The sequence below is a fragment of the Sarcophilus harrisii genome, chromosome 3, assembly GCF_902635505.1.
Source record: "Sarcophilus harrisii chromosome 3, mSarHar1.11, whole genome shotgun sequence".
Taxonomy (NCBI): domain Eukaryota; kingdom Metazoa; phylum Chordata; class Mammalia; order Dasyuromorphia; family Dasyuridae; genus Sarcophilus; species Sarcophilus harrisii.
Window position 1 is genome coordinate 537,875,842 of NC_045428.1, and position 23,147 is coordinate 537,898,988.

The 23,147-nt window shown below is 35.6% G+C and overlaps 1 protein-coding gene across 1 annotated transcript in view; it reads right to left on the reverse strand.

Moving 5' to 3' along the window:
* Positions 1 to 23,147, reverse strand: part of CSMD2 (CUB and Sushi multiple domains 2) — a 994,819-nt gene that overhangs the window by 278,189 nt on the left and 693,483 nt on the right. Inside the window, exons 14-15 of the mRNA XM_031962095.1 lie at positions 5,610 to 5,936; positions 2,785 to 2,979 (exon numbers count right to left, since the gene is read on the reverse strand). Coding sequence (XP_031817955.1) covers positions 2,785 to 2,979; positions 5,610 to 5,936 — 522 coding nt within the window. The remainder of the gene's footprint in view (positions 1 to 2,784; positions 2,980 to 5,609; positions 5,937 to 23,147) is intronic.

Genomic DNA, 23,147 nt, shown 5'->3' on the forward strand with positions numbered 1-23,147 from the left:
AATACAGCTGGTAAACTGTTCTGCTCTGCTCTGCTCAAAAAGCTTCAGTGGGTCCCTTTTGCCCCTAGGTCATATAAAACATAAATTCTGTTACTTGGCATTTAAAGTCCTTTACACCTTGGCTCCATGCTACCTTTCCAGCCTCAGTGGACAGTATTCCCCTTTACCTGCTATTCCACTTAAACTGGTTTATTTGGTATTTCCCATATGTGACATGCTATCTCCCATCTCCATATGTTAGTATAAATTATCCCCTACCCCCGATCTAGAATGCTCTCCTCTATTCCCCAATTCATCTTCACTTCATAAAATCTGTCTTTTCTGATGATCTCTGTTGCTAATAATGCCCTTTCCCAAAATTGCATTGTAAATATTTTGTATTTTGTTCATGTAACCATAGAATGTGAGTTCCTTAGAGTTAGAGACTATTTCATTTGTGACTTTGTATCCTCAGTGTTTCTCATAGTCTTTATAACATAGTATTTATGATAAGCAGAGAAGTTTGGACTTGTCATTAACATGACAAAAACAGATCTTTTAAAGCTTCTTGAACAGAGGAGCAGCACGATGAAAGCACTAATTTGGGAAGACTAAGCTGAGAACCTGCACAGGATGAACCAAAGGAGGAAAGAGGCTAGAGACCAGGAGATTGGGTTGGTACTCCACACATTGGTTGATGGGTAAAAGCAGGAATGGAAAAGGGTGGGTAAGAAAGATATTATTACAGGGGAAAATCAATAAGGTTTGGTAATTATCTAGATAAAGGGATGAGAATGGATGATTAAAAATGATTCTTAAAATTTCTAGTCTAAGTGATTAGAGAGAATAACACTATCATTCATTGGTTAAAAGTGGAATTTTGGAAAGGAAGCTTCCTGTATAGAAACATGAACTAGCTATCTAGCTACATTGCCATTTTATCTTATGATCTATAAAAGAAGCAACACAGTACCGATGAATTTATTCTGCTCAAATGGTACTTAATAGAAATGTGACCCGAGACAAATCACTATCCTCTTTGGGACTCAGTTTCTTCATCTATAAATAGAGGGATTGGCCTAAGTGACCTTTAAGTCATTTTGCCAAACTTAGAATCAGGAAGACTCCACCTCCTGAGTTCTAATCCAATCTCAGATATTTCCTATCTGTGTAATCCTGGGCAAGTCACTTTACCTTGTGTAACTCAGTTTCCTCATCTGTAAAATGAGCTAGAAAAGGAAATGGCTTTTCCAGTATCTTTGCCACGTAAACTCCAAATGAGATAAGGAACAGACATGACTCAAACAACTAAATAACAACAAAATGATCAAACTGCCAAGAACTTGCTATAGCCTATAATTAAGTTGTAAATCTTCTGCCTAGTATTCGAAGCCTCATTCTTAATTCCCAACAATCATCTCCCTCCAGGTCTTATACCTTTTTCTCAACTTCAGATTTTGGCCTGCTTTAATTTCACTGAGGTCAATATCCTTGCTGCAGTCCATGGGCACTCCATGGCTCAAACCTATAGCCATGCTTTTATCATATACATTTTAGGATATATATCTTTCTTATGTATTGTTTCAGGTATAAAATCTCTTTACTAAGAGCTCGGTAAATACCAATTGTCACACGCATGGGGCTATGGAAAATACCTTAAACTGGAAGTCCAGAGACATATAATTCTAGTTCTGGCTTTGATACTATCTCTGTATGTCATTTACCAACTAGGAGCCTATTTTGTTCATATAAATATTCACAGTATCATGTGCTAGGTACTCTTCTGGGTATGTAAAGAAAAAGCAAAAAAAAAAAAAAAAAAAAAAAAAAAAGAGTCCCAGTTCTCAAGGAGCCTATAATCTAAAGGAGGAGAGAACATACATACAAACAACTATGTACAGGTAAAATATGTATAGGATAAAGTGGATATAAACTTAGAGGGAAAGCACTAGCATTAAGGGGAATTAGAAAAGGTTTCTTGTAAAAAGTAGAATTTTAGCTGGGACTTGAAAGAAAGATGGGGTGTTTGGTTAATGATCTTTAGTGAAATGGATAATGAAAATAGTAGGTATCCAGACAGAATAAACAATCTAGAGAAAACACTCAAACTACAGTTTGTCAGGCTCTCGAGATTACAAGAGAAAAACAGCATGGTGTCAGGTCTTTGAATTATCATTCTACCTAAAGTTAATGTAGAGGCCTTGGAAAGAGAAAATCTACCTCAATGTGCTTTGAGTTCTGAAGCACTGGGGAGGCATCCTAGCCAAAAAAAAAAAGACTTCCCCTATCATGATTTACCAAGTGTCTGAAATTTCATCATCATCCTAATAATATATTATCTTTTATAGTTATATAGCACTTTATAACTTAGAGAGCACTTAAACATCTACTATCTTGTCAGAGCCCTTTTTATAGATGAGGGCACTGACATTTAAGAAAGTAAAGTGATTTGTCCAAGGTCATAGTTATCAAGTGGCAAAGATGGAAAAGAAGCTATCTCTGCTAAATTCATGTCCAAAACCATTTTTATTATATTGAGTTACCTGACCTTAGAGCTTATTCCTTGGGGCATAGTCTTCTGTTCTCAAACATAAGTCTCTAAGGGAGTTATGCATTCACCATTACCAGCCACAATATATATTGAATAATTTTTAACATGGTGCAGGGCAGAGGGATCTTTAAAGAGGTGCATGAGTCATTTAAACTTCATTAACCAAAATTCTCCTGTGACAACTGGGACACACACCCTTCCCAGCTTCCTTTCCCCCCACAACAAAAACCATACCCCTCGCAGAACACAGGTACCTTCACATCGAAGCACAGCATTGTTCCAAACCACACTGCCCTCTTTTAAGATGCAAGTCACTGTCTCTGAACCATGAGTCCCCAGGAAGCCCTCATCACAGAGAAAGGAGATGGAGCTGCCCAACTGGAGGCTGTCACCAAATCGTTTGCCATTCACAGGAACACCAGGGTCAGGACACTCGTTGTGTCGGAATGCTGTGTAAGATGGAGGCTGGTTAGCCTGGGCTGACTCCAGAAATAAAGCCACCACATCATAGTCACCAAGCCCGGACCTCCGCCAATGCTTTCCCCAAAGCCTGCAATGGAGGGGAAGACAAAGTAGCCTTCTTTCCACCTCCCACTCTTAAAACTGGGTCCAGCCCAGGTACGAGGTACTTGATTATAGAAAGAGGATTTTATTCCCCCTAGAATCTATCCATTCAAGATCATTTGAATAAACTGTAAGTTCAAATCTACTGCCCACTTCTCAAACTCGCCATAATAATGTAACATATCTCCAGAAAAGATTAGACAAAGTGGTTAACAAGAGAAAAGCAGTCTATGTAATCTCACCTGAAATTATCTGTTTTCCATTTCCCTTCCTCCAAGACAGGAGTTATTTCAGCCACCCCAAGCAGGTAAGAATGGTTCCTTAAAATAAAGATCTTTCAACACACTGTAAATAATTCCCTTGCCTCTCTTTGTCATTTACAACTGTGGTCTTCTAAAAGCAGATACCCATGATCTTTAACATGTTTCCAATGAAAAACTTGTTTTGTATCTGAATGACCCAACAGTTCATGGAAAAATCTAATTTTTCTTTATTCTGTTTTAAATTTTATTTTCATATTCTTGAAATTTTGTGGTAAGGAAAGTTCTAAGATAAATAGAAAAGGATAAAGACCTGCAGCTGTGTCTTAACTGTTTTAGTCTGACTCAGAAAGTAAAAAAACCTAAGGCAAAAACTTAGTAAAATTTGTCATCAGCCATTAGATAAGAGAACTAATTGTTGCTGCTGGCAATTTTGATGACTGGCCAAGCCTTGAATGAACTAGCAGCACAAATGCCTTGAAAAACTGACTTTAAAGGAACAATGGCTAAGTACATCAAGTGTTTTCTAGCTGTTTTTTGCTATGAACTATCAATGTTAAAAACTATCACTCTATTCATCTGGTTTTTTTTTCCTTACACACACACACACACACACACACACATACACACACAGAGGATACAAGAAATTTTAAATGAAATATCTACACTCAAACTGCTGCTAATAATGTGATTGCTTCACATTGACAGATACAACTCAGACCAAACAGTTGGGGCTTTGGAATTTCATTGGGCCCATGTAATGGGCTAGTCAGGGAGAGTGAGTATTATTCTCTTTGCCTTTCTATAAATTGCATCCCCTACCTGGAATACATTCCTTCCCTTTACTACCTCTTAAAATCTTCAACATGATTCAAACATAAGCTCAAGTACCAGGTCCTACAGGAAGCTTTCTGAGACACCAGAATTTGCTATCTGAAGTTGTTAGTGATCTCTCTCTCTCTCTCTCTCTCTCTCTCTCTCTCTCTCTCTCTCTCTCTCATAACATTTATCACAAAAAATAAACCTTAAAATACTATATAAATATATGTAGCCATTGTTATTACAAGAAAGAATTTCTAAAAATTAGGTATCTAATAATGAAAAGGGCTGCTTCAAGGGAAAGTGAGCTCTTGTATATTGGAAGTATTCAAACAGATTCGATGATCGCATATCATCTAGAAGGTATGGAAAGGATTCTTGTATTTAGAAGTTTGCTTTTGACATATTGTAAATACTTCCAAGTCTGAGGTTCCATGAGTTCCATGAGTACATGCGTTTTGAAATATGTGACAGAAATACATACATATATACATATCACATACTCACAGACACACAATTCCAACCATTATCCATTCAGTTGCTATCAAAAGAACTGATATACAAATCAATCACACAGCATGAATATGCAAGTCCAGAAGCTCAGGGCCATCTTCAAGCAGTGGAGACTTTCTGCTAATAACTATCTTCTATCCATTGTCCCTAGCGCCAGAAATAATCTAATCCCTTTTCCACCTTTCAAACATGCTCAAACTAAAGAATACTGCTTCTTTCAGTTCATTTTCATATAAAATGATCTCTAGTCACCTGTCTTTCTTACTCTGGGTATATTCCAATATGTTAATGTCCCTCCTAAAATGTGGTGCCCAGAATAGAATACAATATTCCAGATGGAGTCTGACCAGGGCAGAATACAATGGGACCATAACCTCACACATTCTGGACACTATGTTCCTATTAATGCATCTTAAAATCAAACAGGCTTTTTCAGGCTGCTATGTAATAATGCTGCATTAAACTGAGTTTATGGCCTACTAAAACATTCTGGATCCTTTTTTTTTTTTTTCTTTTTAACATAAACTGTCCTTTATTTCTTTCTCCCTTCTTTATTGGTATGAACCAATACCTGCCACATTCTTCAGAAGGTAAGGAGCTAGTAAACAGGAAAAATGATTGCAGACTCCTGCAATGGATACTAAATAATATGGGCAAGAATATTTCATTGGCAGGACAAGAAATTACAGTGTGACAAGAGGAAAAAAGCCTTGATCATCCCAGAACTCATGCACTTTCTGGAGCTAACCACATCCTGTGTTCTCTCTAGACTTGGTATTATATTGCTTCCTTCTTTTTTCAGAGAGTAATTTTCATTATTCTATTCCTTTATCTCTCCTATTGGATTAATAGGAGAATTTCCTACCTCCTTCCCTGTGGTCCGCACCCACAGAAGAAAACTAAGGAAGGATGTATTGACTCACTGGTGAAGGTGATGTTAAAGCCTCTCTTCCCTGTTGAGTGATCTGTCTGGAACTCGAGGCGAGCCACATGGCCACTGCTAGTAAGTGAAGAAGGTATCTGACTTCCTGAGAAGGTGCCCAGAACAGGAGACTCAGCTGTAGCTCCATCTTTGATGGCCAGAAAATCAAATTGAGGTTCCACATCGATATCATTGAAGGCCAGGTGGATGCGGCTCTCAGGCTTGGCAAGGATGAGCCAGACACAGTGCAGGTGATTGCCATATTCTTCAGGATAATTCGGGGATAAGACGATACCAGATGGACTGGTAAAGTTGAAAAAGCAGGAAACTGCAAAGAAATAGTAGCTCAGGTTAGGTTTGAATTTTTAACACTCACCTTACCTAACAAAGACCTTACTTAGGCTTTTCATGTTATTATTATAATTTGTAAAAAAAAAAAAAAAAAGGGGGGGGTGGGAGGAAGGGAGACAAAAGAGGGTGATGTGAACTCCAGAAATGTCAGTTTTATTTTATATACAGAATTACAGAAAAAGTAGTAACTAATTGTTCTAGTTTTCTATTGGAATTGAATTATGCTTAGAAAAGCCTAGTTTGGTTTCTAGGCTAGATTCTAGACTCAGCTGAAATGGGCTGAGTATCAACATTGAGATTAGAAAATGTCCCCATAAATGACAACAATATCCCACATTCCCTTTTAATATATTTTTGCCTTTCAGAAACACCTCCCTTTATACCTAATGGAGCCTGCTATTCTTTCCCATTGGAATGAGGCAATGACCAAAGAAGGTTGGTATGATAAAACTCACAAGTTCTCAGTGAGGTGTGGGGAAATGAATGACCATCACAGGGAAAGAAGAAACTTTTAAAAAGAGCTCTTAGAAGGCATAATGCTGAGCCAAAGTAATAAATCATTAATGAGGAAATCTCAAGTATTAGTGAGATAATATATAAAGTAGATTTTTTCCTTGGAAAGCCTGTTCTACTTACAAGACATTTCAACAAATGTTTTCTTATCTTTCTATGGTTTGAAGAATTGATCCATTTCCAAGAGGAAAACTTCTTCAGGAACAAATCATTTCCCTCATTTCCTCATTCAATCAAGAAACACTTGGTAAGCCCCATACTATATTCTAAGGACTATGGTAGATATAGGGGAAAAAATTAAAATTCCAACTTTTAAGAGCTTAAAATCTACTGGGAGAGACAACATATACATAAGTGGGTAGAAAATAAAAAAGATTATTGGGATGGGGATCACCAGCAACTGAGGACAACAGAAAAGGCTTTATGTATAATGTAGGGCTTGAATGATTTCTGAAGGATTTAAGAGATGGAAAGAGAAGATGTGCCTTTTGAGTTTGGAGGAAAGTTATGAAAATTCATAGAAAAAAGCAAATAACTTTACCTATGTAAGGAATAGCAAAAAGGACAAGTGGGCTTAATCAAAAAATCCAAGAAGAAGATTACGACATATGGTATATATGCTAAAAGCATGATGCGTGATAATACTATATACTTTAACATATGTATCATAATATAATATCATTATAAAGGTGGATTGGAGAAAGATTGAAAATGGCTTTAGGGAGGCAGCTATGTGGTGCAATGGATAGAGCATCAGCCCTGAGTCAGGAAGATCTGAGTTCAAATCTGATCTCAGACACTTAACACTTACTAGCTGTGTGACCTTGGGCAAGTCACTTAACCCTTTTGCCTCAGGAGAAAAAGAAAATAGCTTTAAATATTAAAAAAGAGGAGTTTCTATGTGATTCCAGAAGTAATAGAAAGTCACTGGCAGTTTTTGAATATTAGAGTGCCACAAAGGCCTGCCATTTATGAAAATCACTTTAGCAGCTATGTGATAGATGGTTTGGAAAGAGCAGAGACTTGAGGCCAAGAAACCAATTAGGAGGCTATTACAATAGTTTAGGTGAAATGTTTCAGGAACTCAGCCAATTAATCAATGTGGTTATACAGAAGGTGAGAAGGGAATTGATTTGAAATATATTTTAGGAATAGAATAAACAACAGTTGGCCAGTTATTGATTATGTGAATGTGACTAAGGTTTCAAATCTGAGTGGCAGTAAAAACTTTGGTGGAGCCCTCAAACAATGATAAGGGGTGTGTGTTTGAGGGTAAAGATAATTGGTTCTGTTTTGGACTTGATGAGTTTAGAATGTCTAGGAAATCTTCTCACAGGGCACTAATTTCTACATAAGCTCCTGAAGAAAGCAAGAATCAATGTCTCCTAGAGATAGCTATTTAAACATGGAGAAAGATGTTAGATGGGTCCTATAGGGATATTCATAGACAGGGCTCATTTGATCCTTAAATGGGACAGTTTTCTTCAGTGGCATCCAGAACATAGAGCTGTTACCATAGGGAGTACTACCAGCTTTATACCTTGTAGGCTTGACTTAAAATATCCTTATTAAAAAATTATTCCCCAATTGATAAATGGTCAAAGGATAGAAATAGACAATTTTTAGATGAAGTAATTAAAGCCATTTATATTTATATGAAAAAATGTTCTAAGTCACTATTGACTAAAGAAATGCTGATTAAAACAACTCTTAGGTATCACCTCACATATTTAAGATTAAGATGACAGGAAAAGATAATGATAAATATTGGCTGGAATATAGGAAAACTGGGACAGTTGTTGGTGAAGTTGTGAAATGACACTTTGGAACTATGCCCAAAAGCCTATAAAACTGTGCATATCCTTTGATCCAACAGTGCCATTATTGGGTCTGTATCCCAAAGAGATCATAAAAGAAGGAAAAGAATACACATGTGCAAAATGTTTGTAGCAGCTCTTTTTTTGTGGTGGCAAGGAATTGGAAATTGCATAAAGGCCCATCAATTGGGGGAATGGATGAACAAGTTATGGTTTATGAATGTTATGGAATGTTATTGTTCTATAGGAAATGATGAGCAGGCTGATTTCAGAAAGGCCTGGAAATCCATGAACTGATACTGAGTGAAATGAGAAGAACCAGGAGAATATTGTACACAGTAATATCAAGATTATGTGGTAATCAACTGTGATAAACTTAGTTCTTCTTAGCAATACAGTGATCCAAGAATTTCAATAGACTTGTGATAGAGAACACCATCCTCATTCAGAGAAACGTTATGTAAACTGAATGCAGATTAAAGCATCTTATTTTCACCTTTTTTGTTTTTTTTTTCTTTCTTGTAGTTTTCCCCTTTTGTTCTGATTTCTTTTACAACATGACTAATATGGAAATATGTTTAAAATGATTATACATGTTTAACCTAAATCAGATTGTTGTCTTAGGGGAAGGGAGAGTAAGAAGGGAAAAAATGAAATTCAGAATCTTCCAAAAATGAATGTCAAAAACATATCTTTACATGTAATTAGAAAAATAAAAGACTATTAAGTGGGGAAAATATCATATTTAAAATCATCTCTGTCCTAATTATCAGTGCTTATTTGTAAAGGAATCAGAATAGTATATAGCATACGCTTCTGAGGAAGGGAGACAGTCTTACTTATCTGTCTACTGTTTAACAATCTCTCTATTTGGAGGTTTTACAGTAGAAGACAGATGGTCTTCTTGTCAAGACTTGTAGAACAGATTCTTTTTCAGATTTTTATTAAACTAGATGGCCTCTAAGATTCTATGAGCATGGTAACTCTGGGTGGTAAAATTACTTAAAACAATTTAATCTCCTCAAAAATAAAATTTTAAAAAATCTCAGAGAATTAAAGTCTTACCAGTTAGAAGGGGAAAGAGATGAAATTCTAGAATATGAGAACTAAAAGACATTTTAATGATTATGTCATCTAACTCCCTCATAGAATAGCTGGTAGGGGGAAGGAAAGGTGAATTATCTATGGTCACAGAGTTAACTAGTAGAAGAGTTGGGACTATAAATTAGATCTCTTGATTGCCCTGTTCATCAAAAAAAATTGTTTAAGTATTATAATTGAAGGAAAACAAATCTTAACTTTTAAGAAAATGGAGTATCTACCATGAATATGAACTGATTTTAATCAGTCAAGGATTAAATTGCAATAATGTTTTCCTTTAAAGATCTGCCATGAAGAAAAGTGGTCCAATACTTGCATAATTTCATTACTTTACTATACAAAGATCACTCTTGATAGGTACAGCTACATGCTTCCCTTATTGCTACTTAAAGTTCTTCAGAGAAGAGTCAGGCCAGAAGTTATCACAGAATTATAGAAGAGTAATGCTAAAAAAAAAAAAGATAGCTGAGTCATTGAGATCGACCCCTTTATTTTACAAAAAGTAAAAAGAAAACAAAATTGGATACACAGAAAGGAAGAATTTGTCTAAGCTTATACAATAAGTTAGAATAAGTGATTTTCAGTATGTATGTATGTGTGTGTGTGTGTGTGTGTATACATACACACATACACACACAACATACTAGCTTTTATTTCCTCTGCAAAAGATTTATTAGTTCTACTCTATCATTTTGGTACAATCTACTATCTTGTACCACTCTACCTAAATGTCTCTGCCCAAATAACATTAGTTCATCCCTGCTTGCCCTTCCCTTTTTTTCTCCCTACCTTAGATACCAACATGGAGCAACATCCCGTAGAATGTTTACTCCTTGAGGGAAAGAATTGCCTTTTTTTTCTTTGCATGCATCATATCTAGCACAGCACCTGCCATTTGGTGGGATGGAGCACAGAAAGGTCCAGATCTATAACTGTGGAAAGTCCTTCCATGAACAAAGGGGAAGGGGAAGGAAGAAGGAAATAAGCATTTATATAATGTCTGCTATATGTCAGAAGCTGTGCAAAGCATTTTTACAAATATCTCACTTGATCCTCAAAACAACTCTATGAAATAGGTACTATTATCACCCCCACTTTACAGATTGAAAAAGAAAATAGATAAACAGATGTTGAATCACTTGCCCAGAGTCCCATAGATAGTATCTGGGGCCATATTAGAACTCTGCTTTTCCTTACTCCAAGTCTAGCGCTCAATTCATTGTACCATTGTTGTAGGTATCTAACTTATAGAATGGAAAATCATCTTTAATTACCTAAGGGGCACTGAGAGGTTAAGTAACATGCTTGTATGTCAGATGCATTACTTGAACCCTATATTTACTATTCCATCTCTCTTCATTAGCACAAAGCTGGTATTTAATTGCTAGATAAATTGAAATGACCCACACAGTCTCAGGAGACAGTATGATCTTGGGATCATAAATTGTGAGCTATTAAAGACCAGCTGTTAGTGAAACTTTCTCTGTTCTGAAACCATCCTGTCCATCATTTCTTATAGCAGGAGAGTATTCCATCACAATCACATACCACCATTTGTTCAGTCGTTCTCAGTTGATTGATATCCCCTCAATGGCCAATTCTTTGCCATTTCAAAAAGAGCTGCTATAAATATTTTTTGTACAAATAGATCCTTTTCCTTTTTATTTGATCTCTTTGGGATACAAATCTAGTAGTGTTTTTTTTGGATCAAATTTCAATTGTGTTCAATTTTTTGTGACCCCATTCAGAGTGTTCTTGCCAAAGATACTTCTCCTGTTTATTTTACAGATGAGGAAACTGAGTCAAACAGGATTCACATAGCTGGTAAGTTTTTGAGCACACTTGAACTCAAGGTTTCCTGAATCTAGATAAAGTACTTTATCTCCTGTCACCACCTCACTTCCAGATCAAAGAGTATGCAAAGTATTTTTTTTTTAGCTCTTATGGTATAGTTCCAAATTGTTCTCCCAAATGATTAGCATTTGCAATTCTACCAACAGTGTATTAATGTCCCTTTTACCCCACGTCCTGCCATTTTTTTCTTTTTTTTTTTTTATCATGTTAGCCAATCTGATGGTTAGAAGGTGGAATCTCAGAATTCTTTAAATTTACATTTCTTCAATCAATAGTATTTTAGAGCATTTTTCACAATTATTTAGCAATGATTTTTCTTCTGAAAACTATTCATATCCTTTGACCACTTATTATTTGGGGAATGGCTCTTACTTCTATAAATCTGGCTCCATTCACTGTATATTTGAGGCTTTTATCAGACATACTTGCGGTGAATAATTTCCCTCAGCTTCTTGTTTTCCTTCTAGTTATATTTTCCTTTAGTTATATTTGTTTTGTTTCTGTGAAATGTAATTCATGTAGTTAAAATTATTCATTATATTTCCCATGAACCTCTTTATCTCTTGTTTGGCTATAAACTCTTCTCTTGTCCATACAATTGACAGGTAAATGTTTCTATGCTCCCTTAATATACTTTAGATATTACTCATTATATTTAAATTGTTTATCTATTTCCTACATTTTTGGTACATGGTGTGAGATGTTGTTCTATGCCTAGTTTCTGCAGTACCATTTTCTAGTTTTCCAGGAATTTTTGTGAAATGATGAGTTCTTTCTCTAAAAGCTTAGATCTTTGTGTTTATCAAAAACTAGATTACTAATATGTATTGAATAATTTATTCCACTATTTCTTAGCCAATACTAAGCCCATACATCAGATTATTCTGATGATTACTGCTTTGTAATATAGTTTGAATTCTGTCACTGCTAGGCTGCCTTCTTTCATATTTTCATTGATTATTTTGATATCCTTGATTTTGTATTCCTCCAGATTTCCTCCTTTTTTCAAGTTTTATAAAAAAATTCTTTAAAGATTTAATTGATATGTCATTGAATCTTTAAATTAGGTAGAACTGTAATTTTTATCATATTGGCTAGGCCTATCCATGAGAAATTAGTGTTTTCTCCAATTGTTTAGATGTCTTCATTAGTGTGAAGTGTTTTGCAATTATTTTCATATAGTTCATGGGTTTGTTTTGTCAGGTATTTTCTATTTCTTCCTGGGGAAGTATCTATTCCTGAAGGGCCTTCTGCAACTTAAGGATTACAGAACCTAAGATTAATAAATAACACAAATTACTAGCTAGAAAATGAGCTCTATTGCCCAGTAGGACAGAACTGAGTGAAGAAAAAACAAGGTCCCAAAGTTAAATAAATTTTGTTATATTTAATAAAGAGAAGATGATATGACAAGCTAGTAACTCCAAGTAATGAAGGGGAATACATGAACAAATAGTTGGATAGCTGAATGAATCAATGAATGAATTGTAAGTGCCTACTATTTATAAAACATTGTAAGTGTCTCGAGATTCTGACAGAAATGATAAAGATGCCTGGAAAAAAATAAATCTCCTCCCACTTCCACTAATTTTTTCTTTTTGATTTCACACTTTTGCCATAGGGAAGGTTTTTTTAGAGTGCTAAGCCCAAGTATATCAACGGCTCAACAATTAGTCCATAAAGTCTTACTCCTTCAATCCCAGAATCAAGACCCTGGCATCTTCTCCTTTCCTTCTCTCCCTCCTTACTTCCTAAGAAAAATGACTATTTCTGAGAAACATAGTGGAATAAATTTATTCCATTTGCTGCTATGCAGGTGATCTGGACAAGAGACCATAACAATACTGGTCCATGGGCTCCACCCAAAGTTCCTCCCATAACCCCCTCTCTCCTTCCTTATCAAAGGGTTGCCAGCTTCTGACTCTAGGAAAGATAGGCTGCTTTTTATCATTAATATTTTTCTGCAATCACCACTTTTTCTCAAGAGAAACAGTTATGCTTCCCTTTGACCTCATCCCCTCACTTTTATGAGAATTTTTTTTCAGCATTTGGAAAAATGTGAGAAGGCAAGTGTCCAGGGAATATGGTTTTTCTTTCTGCCTATGGGCTAAGAAATTTAACATATTTCCCCAATGAGATGTTATCAGTGTTGGCTATCTAGCTCCCTGGCTAAAGTGAGAAGGTGAAAGAAATATAAGGATGCAATTGAATGCTTGACAATATTATAAGGGAGAAGAAATGAAACAAGGGGAAAAAAGGAGGAAAAACATAAAACTGTTTTAGAGGAATAAAGGGGAAGAGAAAAGGAGAGTAATATAACAGAGATTAAAGGAAAGATGAAGTATGGGAAGAAAAAAGACAATGAGAAAAGAAGAAGAAATGATGAAAGAATAGAGAAAGCAGAGAGGAAATGGATGAAGAATAAAAGATTTTTTTGAGGATGAGAGTCCTGAAAATCTCATCCTATTATTAACCAATATTCTATCTCCTTTCACTCTACTCTCATTCCTGTTTGCATCCTCTCGATCAGAAATGTAAAACAGATGCCCATAGTTGGCAAAATTCCCGATTGTAGCCTGAACCAGATAAAAATGTAATTGGGAAATATTTAACAAAATCAACAAAAACATAATAAAACAGAGATGATGTTAATATGTGGTTTTCTAAAGCAGTGTGCTAATAGGGACCTTTATATACAGTTCAGTGGTCACCTTCTATTTGAGTTTCACTTCACTACTCAAGATAATGCTTCACTCTCTGTTCTTACCATTACAAGAGAGAAAATCTCCCCCTGTTTATTCTACTTTGAACATCTTCTAACATTCATTAGATACAACATGACATGTTCAGCCTTACAGCTTTGTACAGTCTGAGCATTTTAATCAGATTTTACAAGTTTAAGATGAATACACTATAATCACTCAGCATTACCAGACCATCTCCTCCTGCCCCACCTTCTCAACTTCAGTGCTTTTCTGCTCTAGGCAGGACTACCCATCTGTACTCAAATTCCTAATCTCTATACATAAATTTTGTTCATGTTATTTCCCTGCTTGTTCCATTTTAATGTATTCTTCTTAATGAACAGTTCAGGGGCCCTTTCCTCCATGTCATTCCCCATGATTATCATAGTTATTTTCAAGTGTAATTATACTATATTGACACTATGTTCTCTCCTAGATATTCCCATGATAATAGATTTCTCCATCTATAAAATGAAGGAATTCACTCCCCTTTCTGCTTTCTAGAGATACTAAGAAAGTAAAAGACAATGGAGATCAATATACTTAAAAATTCTGAATGAAAAGACACAACTTCTGCAAAGATCTGGAGGGTAATACTATAATCACAGCCCACAATACTGATATGTGCACATATAGGCCTTCTTGATCCCACATAGGCCTTCTTAATCCCAGACACCAACAATAGGTAGGAACAGAATACTGAAACAATGGGGTTTCATGGGCAAAAAGCTATAAAGAAAGGTTTTTCAAAGGAAAAAGAACAGGAAGAGCAGAACATAGTACACACCCTCACTACCCAACCCAGGAAGGGTTACAGACAAAGAGGAGAAGGTGTTATATGATGATAAATTTAGACTGAAAGGAACTTTGTAGGCTATCAAATTCAGTTATAGATCCAAATTTTAAATATGAGGAAAGTAGTCAGAGAAAGGATAAATGGCTTTGCCTACCTACATCACAGCAAATAAGTGTCCAAGATAGCATTTGAATATATGTTTTCCTGATTATAAATTCAGTACTAACTCTACTGTGCCATGCTACTGTCCAAAGGAATCATTTGATGAACACTATGCATTTCATAGAATATCAGGATATTGGATGGAGCCCCAAAAGGATATATTGCACACTAGAAGAAGTAGGGGTACCCTCTTTAATATTTCAGGAAAATGATCACGAACTTTCAGCTCAAATACCACAAAATACAAAAAAATCCCTCCTTTCTACAGCAGCCTTAAATGATGGGAAGTTATTCCTTACAACTAGCTAGCAGAAATCTGTCTTTCTTTAGCTCCTACATTTTGATCTGTGTTTGGGCCTCTGTGTTCAAGCAGTATAAATTGGATACTTCTTCATAGGAGAACTTTTCAAATATTTAAAGACTACTATCGTTCTGCTTGCAAATGTTCTTTTTTCTGGCCTAACATGTAAATTTGGAAGAACACCAACTGGGATAAGAAAAGGAAAGGATATATCTGACAGAACTTATAGAATGAAAAGAAATTATGGAAATTATGAAAATTTTGACCCTGAAGGTGATATGAGAAAATACTTTTTCATTTTTCTGAGATTTAGATTTCTGAGATTTCTGAGTCTTTGGCTTGTGTTAAATTCTATTTATTGTCAGAGCTGGTTGATATGTTAATTTTGTCGAACTTTCCCCTCTTTTTCTTTTTCCCCCTTTAGTAGAAGTAATGGCCCTCTGGTAGGTGAGACAAAAAAAAGATATATTTTTAAATGTAAGTGATGTAAAAAAATTAATAATTTTTAAAAGGAATTACAAATTCTCAGAATTAGAAAGAGCCTTAGAAAGCACTTAATTCAAACCATACTTGAATGTTGACTTGGGGGTGAGAAAAAGGAACTATTGCTACATTTTGGTTTTGGTCAAATTGATAACTAATAACGCACATTGCTAATCAGGCTGTAGTCACTGAATTGATTCCATGGAGGACAGCTCATTCCCCAATGCCTAATGATAGCAAGCCATCCCACAAATATATGCTCTTCATTAAAAGTATATAAATGTTTATATAGATAGATATTTATTAAGTATCTATCAAGTTCCAGGCATTGTGCTAAGACTAGTATTACAAAAAAAAAGTTCAAAAAACAGCCTCTATTCTCAAGAAGCTCAGGTTTTGGGGAAGAGTCCATATTGATAGTTATATACAAACAGGATAATTTGGGGGAAAAAAATTCCAAAATAATTTGACTGAGGCATGAAGAAGCCATTAGGTTTAGTAATTAAAAGATCACTAGTGGGGGGCGGAGCCAAGATGGCGGAGAAGACACACGCGTCTTTCTAAGCTCTTCTCTTACCCTCGTTACCAATATTATATCGAGCCTCAAAAATAGTCTTGACTGCTACAATTCGGAAAGATAAGAAGTAGAACAACTCACCTGCCAAAGAAAATCTGCAGTCTCGCCAAAAAAGGTTGGTTACGGGGCCAGGGGGGAGATCGGCGCAGACGGGGAGAGAAATTAGGTTCCGAGGAGAGTCTCAAACCGAGGGTTTCACCCAGATCTCAGCACAAGCGCGCAGCCCCAACCCGCAGTAAGGGCTTTTCCTTGGGGCAGTTGTGATCCTGCACGGCAGGAGGACGCAGCCCGGGTTAGCCTCCAATCTGAGCAGTGGGGAGCTCGGCTTGGGGCCATAGAGCTTTTCCAGGGCCGATTTGCATTGGGCAGAGACACTGGGGCAGAGTTCCGGGCGGTCTGCGGTCTGCAGTCAGCTGCTAATACTCACAGTCCCACAAGAGGCTCCGGCCTGGGGCAGTGACACTTTCACCACTTAGTCTCTAGCCTAGGGCAATCGATAATCCACTCAGCCCTACTAAGCCGTTTGATAGCTAGGCCAGTGCTGAATCCACTTCCTGTTGGGGGAAGGGAAAACTCTCACCCAGAGCACTCCCATACCTCGGAGCCGGAAATCGCTTTAAATCTTTCCCTGCTCTGCAGAGGAAGCTGGTAACCCCCTTGCCTAGGAGACCTACCCTAAAGGCTTTAAAACATGAATAAAAAGATGAAAAGAACAATCGACAGCTTCTATGCAGAAAAAGAGCAGGTCAGCAAACCTGAAGAGACCTCAAACAGCAAAATGCATCAGACTGTCCTCCTTACATAATGCTCTCATAGAAGAGACCATTAAAGTCTCAAAAGAGAGTTAGAAGATAAATGGGGAAAGGAAAGAGAAGCCTTACAAGAGAGCAACAACTTCCTGAAATACGAATTGGAAAAGTTAAAAAATTCCCAGGAAGTGCAAATTGGTGAATTGGAAAAAATAAAGGAAAGTAAGAATTGTGAATTGGAAAAAATAAAGAATTCACTAGAAAGTAGGATCCGTGAATTGGAAAAGACAAAGAACACGCAAGAAAGTAGGATCGGTGAATTGGAAAAAGAAAATAATTCACTAAAAAAAAATTAGTGAAATGGAAAAAAATTCCACAGACCAAAACAATACATTCAAAAACTCAATTGGACATATACAGAAAGAAGTAAAAAAAGCTAATGAAGAAAATAATTCTTTAAAAATTAGAACTGAACAAATTGAAACTAATGATGCATTGAGACAGCAAGAATCAGTCAAGCAAAACCAAAAAAATGACAAACTGGAAAAAACCATGAATTATCTACTTGCTAAAATGACAGACTTGGAAAATAGATCTAGGAGAGATAATCTGAGGATTATTGGACTTTCCGAAAACTATGATGAAAAAAGAGCCTAGATACTATTTTACAAGAAATCATCAAAGAGAACTGCCCAGATGTAATAGAATCAGAAGGTAAAATAGGCATTGAAAGAATTCATCGAACACCTTCTGAAAAGAAACCCTAAAATAAAACACCAAGGAATATTGTGGCAAAAATTACAGAACTATCAGATAAAGGAAAAAATTTTACAAGAAGCCAAAAAAAAACCATTTAAATACCGAGGTGCCACAATAAGGATCACCCAGGATCTGGCTGCCTCTACATTAAAGGAAAGAAGGGCCTGGAAATATGAATTCGAAAGGCACAAGAACTTGGGATGCAGCCAAGAATAAACTACCCAGCTAAGTTGAGCATTTTCTTCCAGGAAGAAGATGGACATTTAATGAAACAAATGAATTCCATTTGTTTCTGAAGAAAAACCAGAATTAAACAAAAATTTGATCTCCAAGAATAGAACTCAAGAGATGCAGAAAAAGGTAAAAATAACTCTTGAGAATTGTATTTCGTTGTGGATATACAAAAAAATACATGTAAAATTTGATAGTACTGATATAACATAAAAAGGGAAGTAGATATGGAAAAGGGATGATGGCAGAATAAGGTGGGAAGGAGGGATAAAAAGAGGGAAACCACATCCCACAAAGAGGCTAAGGAAACTTATCATATCTGAGGGAATTTAGAGAGGGGGAGGAACATTGTGTGAATCTTACTCTCATCAGAGTTGGCTCAAAGAAAAAATAATTGACATTTGTTTTAGAGAAAATTCTCTCTCGCCTCATTAAAAACGGGGAGAGGAAAAGGGAAAAGAAAAGAGTAATAAGGGAAGGAAGGGGGAAAGACTCAAAGGGGGGAGGGAGGGATTATAAAGAGGATAAGTATCGTGATACAAGAGGGGTACATAAGTTTAAAAGGGGAAAGAGGGTTGGGGGAGGCAAGAATAAGTAAAGCACAATCTGGGGTTATTAGGATGGCAGGAAATACAGATTTAGTAATTCTAACCGTAAATGTGAATGGGATGAACTCCCCCATAAAGAGGAGGCAGATAGCAGACTGGATCAAAAGTCAGAACCCTACAATATGTTGTTTACAAGAAACACATTTAAAGCAGGGGATACATATAGAGTAAAGGTAAAAGGCTGGAGCAAAATCTATTATGCTTCAGGTGAAGTCAAAAAAGCAGGGGTAGCCATCCTTATCTCAGATCAAGCAAAAGTAAAAATTGATCTAATTAAAAGAGATAAGGAAGGAAACTACATCCTGCTAAAGGGTAGCATAAACAACGAAGCAATATCAATATTAAACATATATGCACCAAGTGGTATGGCACTCAACTTCCTAAAGGAGAAGTTAAGAGAGTTGCAAGAAGAAATAGACAACAAAACTGTAATAGTAGGAGATCTCAACCTTGCACTCTCAGAATTAGACAAATCAAACCACAAAACAAATAAGAAAGAAATTAAAGAAGTAAATAGAATATTAGAAAAATTAGGTATGTTGGATCTTTGGAGAAAATTGAATGGAGATAGAAGGGAATATACTTTCTTCTCAGCAGTTCATGGAACCTATTCAAAAATTGACCATATATTAGGACATAAAGACCTCAAAATTAAATGCAAGAAAGCAGAAATAGTAAATGCTTTCTTTTCAGATCATGATGCAATAAAAACTACATTCAACAAAAAGTTAGGGGGAAATAGACCAAAAAGTAATTGGAAACTAAACAATCTCATCTTAAAGAATGATTGGGTGAAGCAGCAAATTATAGATACAATTAATAATTTCACTCAAGATAATGACAATGATGAGACATCATACCAAAATTTGTGGGATGCAGCCAAAGCGGTAATAAGAGGGAATTTTATATCCTTAGAGGCTTACTTGAATAAAACAGAGAAAGAAAAGATTAATGAATTGGGCTTGCAACTAAAAAAACTAAAAAAAGACCAAATTAAAAACCCCCAATCAAATACTAAATTGGAAATTCTAAAATTAAAAGGAGAAATTAAAAATATTGAAAGTAAAAAAACTATTGAACTAATTAATAAAACTAAGAGTTGGTTCTATGAAAAAGCCAATAAAATAGATAAGCCTTTGGTAAATCTGATTAGAAAAAGGAGGGAGGAAAATGAAATTAGTAGTCTTAAAAATGAAAAGGGAGAACTTTCCACCAATGAAGAGGAAATTAGAGAAATAATAAGGAGTTATTTTGCTCAACTTTATGCCAATAAATTTGATAACCTAAGTGAAATGGATGACTACCTCCAAAAATATAGACTTCCCAGACTAACAGAGGAGGAAGTAAATTGCTTGAATAGTCCCATTTCAGAAAAAGAAATAGAACAGGCAATTAAACAACTCCCTAAGAAAAAATCCCCAGGACCAGATGGATTTACATGTGAATTTTACCAAACATTTAAAGAACAATTGGCCCCAATGCTATATAAATTATTTGATAAAATAGGGAATGAAGGAGTCCTACCAAATTCCTTCTATGACACAGACATGGTACTGATACCTAAACCAGGTAGGCTGAAAACAGAGAAAGAAAATTATAGACCAATCTCCCTAATGAATATTGATGCTAAAATCTTAAATAAGATATTAGCAAAAAGACTACAGAAAATCATCTCCAAGATAATACACTATGATCAAGTAGGATTTATACCAGGAATGCAGGGCTGGTTCAATATTAGGAAAACTATCAATATAATTGGCCATGTTAATAACCAAATTAACAAAAACCATATGATCATCTCAATAGATGCAGAAAAAGCATTTGATAAAATCCAACATCCATTCCTATTAAAAACACTTGAGAGTATAGGAATAAATGGACTTTTCCTTAAAATAATCAGCAGCATCTATTTAAAACCATCAGTAAGCATCATATGTAATGGAGACAAACTGCAACCATTCCCAATAAGATCTGGAGTGAAACAAGGTTGCCCACTATCACCGTTACTATTTAATATTGTATTAGAAACGCTAGCTATAGCAATAAGAGCTGAGAAAGAGATTAAAGGAATAAGAATAGGCAATGAGGAAGCCAAATTATCACTCTTTGCCGATGACATGATGGTATACTTAGAGAACCCCAGAGATTCTGCTAAAAAGTTATTAGAAATAATCCACAACTTTAGCAAAGTTGCTGGTTATAAAATAAACCCACATAAGTCATCAGCATTCTTATATATCACTAACAAAATCCAACAGTCAGAGTTACAAAGAGAAATTCCATTTAAAGTAACTACTGATAATATAAAATATTTAGAATCTATCTGCCAAGGGAAAATCAGAAACTTTATGAGCAAAATTACAGACCACTTTTCACACAAATTAAGTCTGATCTAACCAATTGGAAAAATATTAAATGCTCTTGGATAGGGCGAGCAAATATAATAAAGATGACAATATTACCTAAACTAATCTATTTATTTAGCGCTATACCAATCAGACTCCCAAAAAACTATTTTAATGACCTAGAAAAAATAACAACAAAGTTCATATGGAAAAACAAAAGGTCAAGAATTTCAAGGGAATTAATGAAAAAAAATCAAATGATGGTGGCTTAGCTGTACCAGATCTAAAATTATATTATAGAGCAGCAGTTACCAAAACTATTTGGTATTGGCTAAGGAATAGATTAGTTGATCAGTGGAATAGATTAGGTTCAAGGGATAAAACAGTCAACAAACATAGCAACCTAGTCTTTGACAAACCCAAAGATCCCAGCTTTTGGGATAAGAACTTACTGTTTGATAAAAATTGCTGGGAAAATTGGAAACTAATATGGCAGAAACTAGGCATTGATCCATACTTAACGCCGTACACCAAGATAAGGTCAAAATGGGTTCATGACCTAGGCATAAAGAATGAAATCATTAATAAATTAGAGGAACATAGGATAGTTTACATCTCAGACCTGTGGAAGGGGAAGGTCTTATGACCAAAGCAGAACTAGAGATCATTACTGACCACAAAATAGAAAATTTTGATTATACCAAACTGAAAAGTTTTTGTACAAACAAATCTAATGCAGACAAGATTAGAAGGGAAGCAATAAACTGGGAAAATATTTTTACAGTCAAAGGTTCTGATAAAGGCCTCATTTCCAAAATATATAGAGAATTAACTCTAATTTATAAAAAATCAAGCCATTCTCCAATTGAAAAATGGTCAAAGGATATGAACAGACAATTCTCAGATGAAGAAATTGAAACTATTTCTAGTCATATGAAAAGATGCTCCAAGTCATTATTAATCAGAGAAATGCAAATTAAGACAACTCTAAGATACCACTCACACACCTGTCAGATTGAGCTAAAATGACAGGAAAAAATAATGATGATTGTTGGAGGGGATGTGGGAAAACTGGGACATTGATTCATTGTTGGTGGAGTTGTGAACGAATCCAACCATTTTGGAGAGTAGTTTGGAACTATGCTCAAAAAGTTATCAAACTGTGCATACCCTTTGATCCAGCAGTGTTACTACTGGGATTATATCCCAAAGAGATTATAAAGAAGGAAAGGGACCTGTATGTGCACGAATGTTTGTGGCAGCCCTTTTGTAGTGGTAGAAACTGGAAACTGAATGGATGTCCATCAGTTGGAGAATGGCTGAATAAATTGTGGTATATGAAAATTATGGAATATTACTGTTCTGTAAGAAATGACCAACAGGATGATTTCAGAAAGGCCTGGAGAGACTTACATGAACTGATGCTGAGTGAAATGAGCAGGACCAGGAGATCATTATATACTTCAACAACAATACTAGATGATGACCAGTTCTGATGGATCAGGCCATCCTCAGCAACAAGATCAACCAAATCATTTCTAATGGAGCAGTAATGAACTGAACCAGCTATACCCAGAAAAGAACTCTGGGGATGACTAAAAACCATTACATTGAATTCCCAATCCCTATATTTATGCACACCTGCATTTTTGATTTCCTTCACAAGCTAATTGTACAATAATTCAGAGTCTGATTCTTTTTGTACAGCAAAAAAAAAAAAAAAAAAAAAAAAAAGATCACTAGTGACTATCAATGCCTCCACTTTCTTTCCTCTCTTCTTTACTCTGAAGCTTATAATCTGGCCTCATAATTTAAATGAAAATCTGCAGTCTGGCTTTCCATTTTGTCTTTTATGAGCCTGTGCATATGCTTTTAGTTACCATTTAAGCATAAGAGTTTAGTATAGTATACTATACTAGCTTTTGGGACTTGGCTAACTAATCTACTGAATGAGGAAGATTTATATATGAACTCTAAAATCCTTCCAATTCTATTATTTGGTTCTGTCTACTGGAAGAATTTATAGTTTCCATTTTACTTCTATAAATCTACCTATACTATATGGCCCACTGCAAGTAACAGAAAGATACTAGATCTGAACTTTAGTATTAGCATTTGCAGATGGTGGGAGCTAATTTGAGTCTTGAA